General features: G+C 35.9%; 1 protein-coding gene across 3 annotated transcripts in view; it reads left to right on the top strand.

The window, feature by feature from the left end:
- Window positions 1–12833, top strand: part of ABCB7 (ATP binding cassette subfamily B member 7) — a 160191-nt gene that overhangs the window by 95379 nt on the left and 51979 nt on the right. For all 3 annotated transcript variants that reach the window (XM_025884392.2, XM_073880888.1, XM_073880889.1), the window contains exon 4: window positions 5095–5214. In XM_025884392.2, coding sequence (XP_025740177.1) covers window positions 5095–5214 — 120 coding nt within the window. The remainder of the gene's footprint in view (window positions 1–5094; window positions 5215–12833) is intronic.

Raw genomic sequence — 12833 nt, 5'->3', positions numbered from 1 at the left:
AGTTGAAATGAAGGTGATTTCGAATTCAGTCTCCAGCTTGTGGCTTTAGATAACCCATTTGTCTTTCAGGATTACCATTGCGTGTCCAGTGTATGAATTATGCGTATCCACAGTATGATGATTCTGGTGATTTTGAAAGGTGGTGTATGGTCTTTCAGAATCTGTATTGAGACCTCCAGTGTTATTTTACTCTTGTGCAGCAGGAATGAGTTAGTTTGAAATTCTTTAAAAGTGTGCCTCAGCCTCTGATATGCCTTTTTGATTTGGCCTCCACTTAAAAAAAAGACATTTTTCGAACTTTATAGTGTATCTAAAGTATAACTGAAGTCATATACTTTATAGCTGAATGGACTCGTAATGCATGATTACACAACTTCAGAACCCGTTTTGTTAAATGAAATGGTGACATTTTATGCAATATTAAGCCAACTAGAATAATTTTCTTGCTCTTAGCCATAACTTCTCTGTGTCCTTATTGAAAAATTTTGTGGTGTGTTGTAGAGGGTTTTGACAGGAGAGAATGTTTAGAAAGGTATGCAGAAACAGGGCCTTTTTGTCATTATTCCATCAAGAAAAGATAAAACTTGTGAAATGGGAAAGTGGTTGAAATGCCTCAGTTTGTGTTATAATGCATTAAATTATATTTATTTAGTAATAGTTTGATTGAAAAAAAAGTGAATTTTAAAATTATAGCCTTATTCCCATTTTTAAAAATACCTTACTGGTTATGAGAGCATATATATGTGTGTAAAAAATAAAACATTAACAACTGTACTTTCAGCATTTCATGTTTTTGCCACCTTATATCTTTAAAGCAGCCAGAAATGTAGTCCTGTATTTGGCACAATTCAGACAGTTTTATTGCTGTTGCTCTTTACTCAGTAAACTGAGACTTAAACTAGAAAAATAGTTTGCCAAGCTTTGGGGGCAATAACCATAATATAAAACTACCCTGTATAACATAATGTGTTGTCCTGGGTTTCTTATATGTTGACAGTTTTCCTCCATTCCTTGCTGTGTAAATCTACTTGAAATTGTGTAACTTTCCTCCCTCAAAGTGAACTAAATTTTTTCTTATATATGAACTACAGAAAAGACAAGCAAGCAAAAAGAATGTAAAAAATTATCAATGATTCCATCTACTCACAACTACTTAGTTTAACACTTTTGGGGGTATTGCTTTCAGGCTCATTTGTTTGCATGTGTAAATGCATACACACATCACTTTTTTTAACATGAAAAATAAGTTTTGTACTCTGCTTTTTTCACTTTACATGTTTCTGTGTCACTACATATATTTCTGAACAGCTACACTTCGTTGTATACATTTACTATAAGTTGTTTGTACAGTTCCCCATTATTGATCATTTAGGCTGTTTCCAAATTTTTCCTGTTAAAACAGCATGAGAATAAACATCCTGTAGCTAAATATTTTGTTCCTTTATTCAGTAGATACTTGTTGAGTACCTACTGTATGTTAGCCACTATATTGGTATTGGGTTACAATAGTGAGCACAAAACAGCGAGTTACCACTCACATAGAATTAAATTCTAACAGGGGAGCAGATGTTAATTAAATAATCACACTTCTGTATATGTAGTTTATAATTGAAATGGATGCTCTGGAAGAAGGAATACTCTGTCAAAGAATACAGACAAGGATCCTGACTGTGGTTAGGGAAGACCTCATTGAAGAACTGCTGCTTGAGCTAGCAGTTCACTCATTGGAGAGGTTGGAGAGTGGGTTGGTATTGCACAGAAGGAGATTATTCCAGACAGAATGAATGGTATTATGCAAATGCCCTTTGGCAGGAGGGTTTATAGCATATTTGAGGAACTAAAAGAAAAGAAAGCTAGTATGGCATGAACACTGAAAGCAGTAGTGTAAGACATTGCTAGAGATGTAGTCAGGGGCCAAGCCAAGCAGAGCCTCACAAGCAATGTTATGGACTTTGATCTTCATCTTAAGAGTGGTAGGTTGCAGCTGAGGGGTTTTAAACTATGACTAATATATGATTGCAGGGTATACTAATTGAACAGGGAGCAGAGTGGATGCAGAGAAATCATTTAGGAGGATGTTGCAAGTAGTTTAGGTGAGAGGTTATGATAGCTTGGATTAGGTTGGTAGTGAAAATAGAAGTAGACAGATTCAAGAAATTTTTATGAAGTAAAATTGATTCAGCTTGGCTCATATTCTTTAAGTATTTTGTAAAGTATAAGTTTCCAGAAATGGAATTCTTGACACAAAGGGCAAATAATTTTAAAAGCTGATGGTAGATATCAAAATGCTTTCTGGATAGATTGTTTCAGTTTACTCTCCCATTAATAGTGTGTTAGAGTGCCCATTTCAATAACAACTTCACCATCAATGAGCATTAACTTTTGGGATTTTTTTAAAATATCTATTCCAGAAGGTGAGTAGATAGTTCAATTTTTTAAATGGAGATTATTTTGCCAGCTATAATAACATAGTCGTTTTGGAATATATATGTATTGATCTTATTTTGGCTTTACAAAGTGTGGTTTTGATTCTTAATATTCTGCCTCTAAAAGCTGAAACTAAAAAAAGATTTCATGGGAGTGTTGCCTCAGGAACTTGAGAGAAAGAAAAATGGAAGATGATTTAGGTCGGATTAAACATGACTGGAAAATTGTGTTTTTGTTGAAGTTTTTAATAATCCAACCTCTGTTCTGTATAATTAATATCAAGACTCCTACTTTCCTAAACATTGCATTACAACTCTACTTTATCATGAGTTTTGACTGAGGGCTCCAAACTATTTTAAATAAACATATTGATAAAGAGCCCAAAAGTATATAAAGATTTTGACCACAAAGATGGAAATATTGAAATGTTGACTACATTTTGTGTAATGTACTGATAGCTTAATAGATGAGAAATAAATGTACAGTACACGTCCTGTTGCCCCCACTGAATAACTTTTTGGCAATATGAGGATGGCTGTAGCTGGAAGTAAAAAATTAAGTAGCTTTTTTTTCCATTCAAATTATATTCATTTATTTTTTATTAATATATGATATATTATTTGTTTCAGGGATACAGGTCTGTGATTCATCAGTCTTACACAATTCACAGCGCTCACCATAGCACATACCCTCCCCAGTGTCCATCACCCAGCCACCCCATCCCTCCCACCCCCCTCTACTCCAGCAACCCTCAGTTTGTTTCCTGAGATTAAGAGTCTCTTATGGTTTGTCTCCCTCTCTGGTTTCATCTTGTTTCATTTTTCCCTCCTTTCCCCTATAATCCTCTGCTTTGTTTCTCAAATTCCACATATCAGTGAGATCATATGATAATTGTCTTTCTCTGATTGACTTATTTTGCTTAGCATAATACCCTCTAGTTCCAACCAGTCATTGCAAATGGCAAGATTTCATTTTTTTAAAGATTTTATTTATTTGACAGAGAGAGAGAGCACAAGCAGGGGCAGTGGCAGGCAGAGGGAGAAGCAGGCTCCCTGCTGAGCAAGGAGCCTGGTGAGGGACTTGATCCCAGGACCCTGGGATCATGACCTGAGCCGAAGGCAGACACTTAACCATTGAGCCACCCAGGCGCCCCCAAGATTTCATTTTTTGATGGCTGCATAATATTCCATTGTATATGTGTACCACATCTTCTTTATCCATTCATAAGTAGCTTTTTAAAAGAAATTTGTATAGTTTCTTTTTCTCCAGGATAGTTTGAGCTTGAAAGATACTGACCTTAGATTCAGAATAAAAATTATGTTTGCAAATATCTTCTCCCCTGTCATTTTGGCTTTTTGATAGTTTCCTTCACTGTGCAAAAGCTTTTTATTTTGGTGTAGTCCCAATAGTGTAATTTTGCTTTTGTTTCCCTGCCGGAAGAGACATCTAGGGAAACATTTCTGTAGCTAGTGTCAAAGAAATTACTGCCGATGTTTTCTTCTAGGAATTTTATGGTTTCCTGTCTCACATTTAGGTCTTTCATCCATTTTGAATTTATTTTTGTGTATGGTGGTAAGAAAGTGGTCCAGTTTCATTCTTTTGCATGTAGCTGTCCAGTTGTCCCAGCACCGTTTTTTGATGAGACTGTTTTCTTCCCATTGTATATTCTTGCCTCCTTTGTTGTAGATTAATTCACCATAAAAGTGTGGGTTTATATCTGGACACTCTATTCTGTTCCATTGATCTATGTGTCTGTTTTTGTGCCAGTACCATACTGTTTTAACTACTACAGCTTTGTAGTAGTATATCTTGAAATCTGGGACTATGTTACCTCCAGTTTAGGTCTTTTGGTTAGTTTTAATTTTAATTCCAGTTAACATATAGTGTAATATTAGTTCCAAGTGTATAATACGGTGATTCAGCAATTCCACATATCACCCAGTGCTTGTCATGACAAGTACTCTCCGTAATTGTCATCCGTTCCCCACTCCCTTCCCCTCTGGTAACCATTAGTTTGTTTTCTCTAATTAAGAGTCTGTTTCTCTCTCTCTTTTTTTTTTCTTTTCTCACATTTGTTTTGTTTCTTAAATTCCACATGAGTAAAATCATATGGTATTTGTCTCTCTCTGACTGACTTAACTTTCATTATACCCTCTAGCTCCATCCATGTCATTACAGATGGCAGGATTTCATTCTTTTTATGGCTGAGTAATATCCCATTGTATATATTCTACTACTACTTCTTTATTAATCAGTGGACAGTTGGGCTGCTTCCATAATTTGGCTATTATAAATAATGCTGCTGTAAACATAGGGGTGCATGTATCTCTTTGAATTAGTGTTTTTGTATTCTTTGGGCAAATACCAGTAGTGTGATTGCTGGATCATAGGGTTGTTCTTCCTTTTTCAAGATTGCTTTGGCTATTCAGGGTCTTTTGTGTTTCCATACAAATTTTAGTATTATTTGTTCTAGTTCTGTGAAAAATGTTGTTGGTATTTTGATAGGGATTGCATTAACACTGTATGTTAATTATACTTGAATAAAAAAAGTTATGTTTGAAATGTTTGCAAATTTTTCTCAAATATGTACATAATTCTACATTATTGAAATGCAGTTATATTTGAAATGACATGTTACTTACTGTTTTGTTTTCTCTCTTTCAACAGTTAAAAGATGTTGATACTCGGAAAATCATAAAAGCAATGCTTTCTTATGTGTGGCCCAAAGACAGGCCAGATCTACGAGCTAGGGTTGCCATTTCCTTGGGATTTTTGGGTGGTGCAAAGGTAAGAATGGGAGAAATTATACATTGTTTGTTGCTGTAACTAAGAAATAGTATGGCATTTTCTAATAATGAAACTTGAGCTGATAAAAGCTACTTTGGGATAGCACTGTTAACTTTTAGGACCCTCATTTACATAACTATTTTATGCAGTCAGAAATTATATGGTAATGCCCAGTTTATCTGTGGATCAGATTTAAGGGCCTCAACTTAATGGAATTCACTCCTGAAACCAGTGTAAGATAAAGGATCATTAGTTGTGACAAAGCATTAGGAACTTTATAAAAGAATCTCCTCAGAGCCCTGTTGGCTTTTTCTTAATACATATTTCTGGTAAGCTTGGTTTTCAGCTCCCAGTAAACTGAAAAGAGGATGAAGACACATTTAGGCACACTGATAGCCATAAGTGGTAAACAACAATGTGAAGGGAAAAACACAGGAAAACTTAAAAAAAAATACACCCACAAAAGCTGGGCATTTTTGTACCACTCAGTATAGGGGTCCTCTATATCTTAGCAGCTTCTTCAGTTTATCTCTGTTAATGTATGTAGCACATTTTAATAAGGCAGTTATAATGACTCTGAACTTTGAAGGAAAAAACCTTATTTTCAATTTACTCAGATTTTAAAGTCAGTGAAGTATATATCTTTAGGTACAATATGTAATTATGGTACATATGTAGTCTTTGGAGTCAGAATTCCTGGGCTCTGGCACTTACTAATGTAACATTGGGCAAATTGCTTAGTCTGAATGCCTCAGTTTCCCAAGTTGTAAAATACTATTTTTATAAGGATTAAATAAATTAACATACAAAAGACTTGAAACAGTGTTTGGCACGTAGTAAAACATGTGTTAAAATAAAAATAAATTAATTTAGATTTCCATCAAAAATATGGTTAAAAAGTCTGAAAATTTGACTGCCATTCTTATGTGTAAGGGTTAATACATTGTTTTAGAACCCAGGTCATATCACTCATTTCTTCTCTACGTCAGGTATGTTGCCTTTTATTTACTTATTCTTTTCCTTACTCTAAAAATGTGTATTGAGAACTTGTCATACAAAGGACTGTTCTTGGCCCTGCAGAGTATTCAAATATAAATAAAGCATATTTCTTCTCTCAAATCATACAGGATAAGACAAGTTACATTTTATTGCTATACTGCAAAGTAGGTCATAAATAATTTAAAAGAAGTACCATTCACATATTGGGTGATTTCATAGGAAAAAACCACCAAGATGGGGAGTCTGTAAAGTTTTCACAGAGGAGGTGATGTCTGAGATAGTGTTGGATTGAGGTAGGATTGTTATAAGTATAGGAGTAACATGGACAGGATGAGAGAGGGCATAGAGTGTGTGTGGAGTAGTAAATAGTCCAGCTTTGCTCTAGTGAGGGGATAGTGTTTCAGAGAAACTATCTTGGAAAGATAGATGGAGCTCCTAATGTGAAATACCTTAACTGTGAAACAAAAATTTAATTACGTTGGAACTAGGAATATGTATTTTGAGTAGAAGAATAATAATGTTAGAGCTATACTTTAGGAAATTAATCTGATCCTGTTGTATAAGATGGATTCGGGTGGTAAGAGAACTAAAGTAGGGATACTATTGATTTTCATTTCATGTATTCATTCAGCAAATATTTACTGGCCAGTTATGAGGTTGATGTAATAATCTAAATGAAAAGTAATAACACTTTGTACTGGAGTAGTGGTAGAAATGGTAATATGCAAGGAGAAGATACAGAGATATTGTGAGGTAAGGGAAGTAGAATCAACAAGACTTAGCAATGGATCAGATATTAGAAGTAAAAGAGAAATAGGTTTCAAAGCTGATGCCAAGGATAAGAGAAGAAAAATGCTTTTAACAGAAGTAGGTAGGAAGTTAGGTGGTCTTGTTTGGGAAGATGAAAATTTTGGTTTGGTGCAAGTTAAGTTTGAGATGCTAATCGAACGTTGAGACAGAGATATTTAGCTGATAATATAAAATGCAAGACAAGTTCATGAAGAAGCCCCAGGCTAGGGAGATTAAGAGGTAATAGTGGAGGGGGGGAGGTAAAACAATGCAGATTAGTTCACCAAGGAATGGAATGACTACAGACAGAACCTGTGATAAATGTGCTCCTATAGGGTAATAAATAATGGAATAAGTAGTGGAAACAGGAAAGGAGTGATTGGAGAGTAAAACTAGAATAATTCAGTCCGACTGTTCATTGTCTTTTCTTCTCTCTCATCTATTGGTTCTGTTGAGTACTCTGCCAATGAACTAGACCACTTCCCTGGGAGAAGACTAAATCAGGATACTAAACAACAGACCAAGAATCCATACTTTATTGTTTATTTAAGCTGAACAGAGAGAATAATATTATAAACCTATTTTTGGTAGCTAATGTTGAAATTCTTTGAACTCATATTTTTAGCACAGTACTGGTGGCAGAATTGTCTTTTACCTACAAATTACTTAAGGATAAAGATTATTCTGAGCTCTTGTGCAAGGCAGGATTAGCAAATTGGCCTTTATGCTTTATTAGCTGAATGAAAGTACTTGGCTGACAAGTTAAAGGCAGATTGTTTTCTGGACTTCCTCTTGAATTGAAGAGAACAGGTTAGAACATGATTAATTAGGTTAGTTGAAGGGAGGAGTGTTAATGACATTTATATTAGATTTTATTTTTGGAGTGAATTTCATTTGTTCAAAATACAGATTTCTGTTGCTTGGTGACAGGTCAATGTCAGGGTATAAAAAATAGGTCAAGGTAACTTTCTTAAGGACTGAAATATTTTTAGAAGGCTAATATTTGATTCTTCTCTCAATAAATACTGAGCACTGATAGAATGGATAGTGCTATACTAACCTCATATAAACTAATAAGTAAGCAGAAATTAATATAGGAAAATCAGTCCTCAAAAAGTATGTTTGATTGCTTTTGAGTTAGGAAAAGAAATAAATTACTTGATATTATAATGATTGCATGCTTCTACTTTCAGAACATATAGAAAAAGTTTACTTTTCACTAGACAGGAACTAGACCATAGAATAACTTTAGAAATAGATAGTACTAGCGTTTAACCATTCCTAACATCATTTTTCTAGCTTCTCTGCTGTCCTCAGTTTAAAAGTGATTATTACTCTCCCAATCTTTAAAACCTGGTCATTGTTTAATTTTGGTAGTATTACAGGTGTGATTTATACTTGATATGCAAAGATGGATTGTTATCCCTTTCATTCGTTGGCTTCCTATGTTTTTTTTTCAACCTGATTACATGCTTTGGCATATAAGCACTTTGGACCAATCTATTCCCCTTTATACTCTGGTCTTCCTGACCTCCTCCATGTACTTGTGGGACTCTTAGGGCAGGTACAGGAATCTTCTCAGCTATTATTATTAACGAATGCTACCCAGCATCTGAGCAGCATGTGGTGGTTTCATAGCAAGGCCAGAAGCATCCCTGAGGAAGGAGGAGGACAGAAAAAGAGAAATATCAAGTGAGAAGAAGAAAAGGGGAGGAGAATTTCATGCTTAACATATGGGGCCACACATACCATCTGCTTACTTGTCTACTAATGATCTTTTCATTCTGAAGGTCATAAGGCTATCATTGTCTCCAGCAAAGATTTTTTAAGATAAACTGTATTATGTAAAGATGCCTTGCAGCCCAGAGAAGGCCAAGAAGGATGGGTTGGTATTTCTTCTGAGTTGCAGAAATTCTATTTTTAATATGTTGGAGTCCTATATGAGATATATTTTAGGGGTTCTGCTGCTAAGAGAGAGATAGAGACAGACAGAGATAGAACACTATTTGCCTTCATTCCTTAAATCCCTACAAATCATATGCAGTGCCTTTTCTTACCATCCACACATATATCCTAGGAGTATCACATTATTATTAATCTGGGGATTTTGAGGTCTAAGGATTTTTTTTTAATTTAACCTTTCTGTTAGTATATCACATACAGCTGTGTCAGGATTTAAGGAAAATATTAAACATATTTACTAAAATCATGTTTTCATAAAATAAGTGTTTATTTTAATGTTGTAAAAAAGTTTACTCATATTCTCTAACCAGCACCATCTTTGGAACCACTTAGTTGACAGAGAATTTGCAAGCACAGAACATTAAAGTATCAAGTACAAAAAGATACCTCAATTAAAAACCTGCAAATGAAAATAAGCTTTATTTAAAATTATAAAATAATTTCAAGGGAGAGAGTATTTTACAAAAATATAAATAATATCCTTTTTTTCAAGAATGCATCTATTTTAAGAAATAATATATGTATTATTAATAGTAAGGAATAATATATGTGTCTTAGTCCATTTACACTTCTATAAAAAACACCATAAACTAGATGGTTCATAGATGGCTGTCTTTTTGTTGTAACCTATGTGGTGTAAAAGCTTAAGAAGGGTCTTTGGGGACTTTTTTGTAAGGGCACTAATTCCATAAGGGCCTCATCACCTCTTAAAGGCCCCATTTCCGATATCATCACTCTGGGGGGTTAGGATTCCACATGTGAATTTGCCAGGGGGACATTCAGATCATAGAAATATGTATTGAGCAACATTTGTTGAGTGACTATTAGGTACAAGATATGGTTCTAGGCAGCTGGGAATGCAAAAATGAATAAAATGTGGGCCTTGCGTTCCCTCCTGGAGTTGGAGTGTACTGAAGGAGAAAAATACACAAATAATGATTATATATAAATATCCAAAGGGAGTCACAAATGAAGATATATGGGAGTTTCAGCAATTAGTCATTTAAGGGAAGGTTTCATGGAAGAGCTAGAGTTTTCTAGTTACTGTCTTTACATTTGCAACCTCAGAAGATTCATGCACTTTTTGCTTAACTTTGATTCTTAAAAAATTTTCTGAAAAACACTTTTTAAAATGAAACAGTGCTACCTAAAGCCTTTAGTTGAGAAGTATGATTTATATCCTGGAGTATTTTTTTTGTAATTAAAAGACTTTGTATTTTAGAGAAGTTTTAGGCTTACCGAAAAATTGAGCAGTAAGGACAGAGAATTCCTCTATATCCCCCCACCCCAAATCCCACTCAATTTCTTCTGTTACTAACATCTTGCATTAATATGATACAGTTGTTATAACTGATGAACCAATTATTTAAAAATACATTATTCTTTTTTTTTCTCATTAAACTTTTGTTTTAATGGGTCTCAAAATTCTGTGACAGATTTTTGGTCAAGTTGTTTCCATTAAAAAGTACTGATTTTAAAAACTATTTAAAACTGCCACACACACACACACACAAATGGTCCACAAAACATTCTCCTTTCCTTCTGAAGATTTTATGATGCATTATTATCATTAACCAGTCTTTTACTATTAAACTTAAATGGCCATTTGATACAAACAGTTCTGAGACCGTTCTTCCACCACTGATTAAGACTGGGGTGGCAGGTATTGGGGATAATACTCATTTAGCCTTCTGAGCTTCTGGGCAGATTTGGTGACCTTGCCAGTTCTAGCTGCCTTCTTGTCCACTGCTTTGATGACACCCACAGCAACTGTCTGTCTCATGTCATGAACAGCAAAACAGCCCAGAGGAGGAGAGTCAGAGAAACTCTCAACACACATAGGCTTGCCAGGAACCATATCAACAATGGCAGCATCACCAGATTTCAAGAACTTGGGACCATCTTCCACCTTTTTTCCAGAATGACGATCTATCTTCTCCTTCAGCTCAGCAAACTTGCAAGCATTGTGAGCTGTGTGACAATCCAGCACAGGTGCATATCCAGCGCTGATTTGGCCTGGATGGTCCAGGATAATCAGCTGAGCCGTGAAGCCAGCTGCTTCCATGGGTGGGTCATTTTTGCTGTCACCAGCCACATTGCCACGATGAACATCTTTGACAGATACATTCTTGACATTGAAGCCCACATTGTCCCCAGGAAGAGCCTCACTCAAAGCTTCGTGGTGCATTTCAACAGACTTTACTTAAGTTGTAACATTGACTGGAGCAAAGGTGACCACCATGCCAGGTTTAAGAATACCAGTCTCCACTCCGCCCACAGGGACAGTACCAATACCACCAATTTTGTAGACATCCTGGAGAGGCAGATGCAAGGGCTTGTCAGTTGGACGAGTTGGTGGCAGAATGCAGTCCAGAGCTTCAAGCAGTGTGGTTCCACTGACATTCCCATCTTTATGGGTGACTTTCCATCCCTTGAACCAAAACATGTTAGCCCTTGGCTCCAGCATGTTGTCACCATTCCAACCAGAAATTGGCACAAATGTTACTGTGTGGGGGTTGTAGCCAATTTTCTTAATGTAGGTGCTGACTTCCCTAACGATTTCCTCGTATCTCTTCTGGCTGTAGGGTGGCTCAGTGGAATCCATCTTGTTAACACCAGTAATTAGTTGTTTTACACCCAGTGTGTACGCCAGAAGGGCATGCTCACGGATCTGCCCATTCTTGGAGATACTGGCTTCAAATTCCCCAACACCAGCAGCAATAATCAGGACAGCACAGTCAGCCTGAGATGTGCCTGTAATCATGTTTTTTATAGTTTCTGTGTCCTGGGGCATCAATGATGGTCCCATAATACTTGCTGGTCTCGGATTTCCACAGGGAGATATCAATGGTGTTACCAAATTCACGTTCAGCTTTCAGTTTATCCAAGACTCAGGCATACTTGAAGCAGCCCTTTCCCACCTCAGCAGCCTCCTCCTCAAATTTTTCGATAGTTCTTTTGTCGATCCCACCGCATTTGTAGATCAGATGACCAGTAGTGATAGACTTGCCCAGATCTACATGTCCAATGACGATGATGTTGATGTGATTCTTTTCCTTTCCCATTTTGGTTTAGATTGAGTGGTGGCTTTCATGACACCTGTGTTCTGGCAGCAGACCTGTTGTGAAAAAGCAAAAATACATTATTATTATTAGCTGAGTTCATAGTTTACATTAGGATTCACTCTTTGTGTTGGGCACTTACTATAGGTTTGGGGAAATGCATAGTGTCATGTGTCCACCATTAAAGTATCGTACAGAAGAGTTTCACTGCCCTAAAAATCCAGTGTGTTCCACTTACTCATCTCTCCATCCTCCCAAATCCCTGACAACCATTGATCATTTTACTATCTCTGTTGTTTTGCCCTTTTCCATAATGTCATATAGTTGGAATCATAGAGTATGTAGCTCTTACTGACTGGCTTTTTTCACTTAACAATATGCATTTCAGAGTCATTTATGTCTCTTTTATGACTTGATAGTTCATTTCTTTTTATTGCTGAAAAACATTCCATTGTATAGACATACCATATAGTGTGTATGTATATCCATTCACCTTTTGAAAGACATTTTGGTTGCTTCCACATTTTGGCATAAAGTAAAGCTGCAGTAAACATTTGTGTGCAAGATTTTTGTGTGATATAAGTTTTCAACTCATTTGGGTAATTACTGAGGAGTGCAGTTGCTAGATTATATGTTAAGACTATGTTTAGTTTGTGAGAAACTGCCAAACTGTCTTCCAAAGTGGCTGTACCATTCTGCATTCCTACCAGCATTGAATAAGAGAGTTTCTGTTGCCCCATATCCTTGTCAGTATTTGGTGTGTCAGTGTTCTGGATTTTAGTCTTTCTAATAGGTGTGTAATGCTAT

Source organism: Callorhinus ursinus, unplaced genomic scaffold, assembly GCF_003265705.2.
Source record: "Callorhinus ursinus isolate GAN/ISIS: 27379988/994484 unplaced genomic scaffold, GSC_fseal_2.0 scaffold40, whole genome shotgun sequence".
Classification (NCBI taxonomy): Eukaryota; Metazoa; Chordata; class Mammalia; order Carnivora; family Otariidae; genus Callorhinus; species Callorhinus ursinus.
The sequence above is the reverse complement of the archived record's forward strand: the minus strand, read 5'-3'. Positions and strand labels throughout refer to the sequence as shown.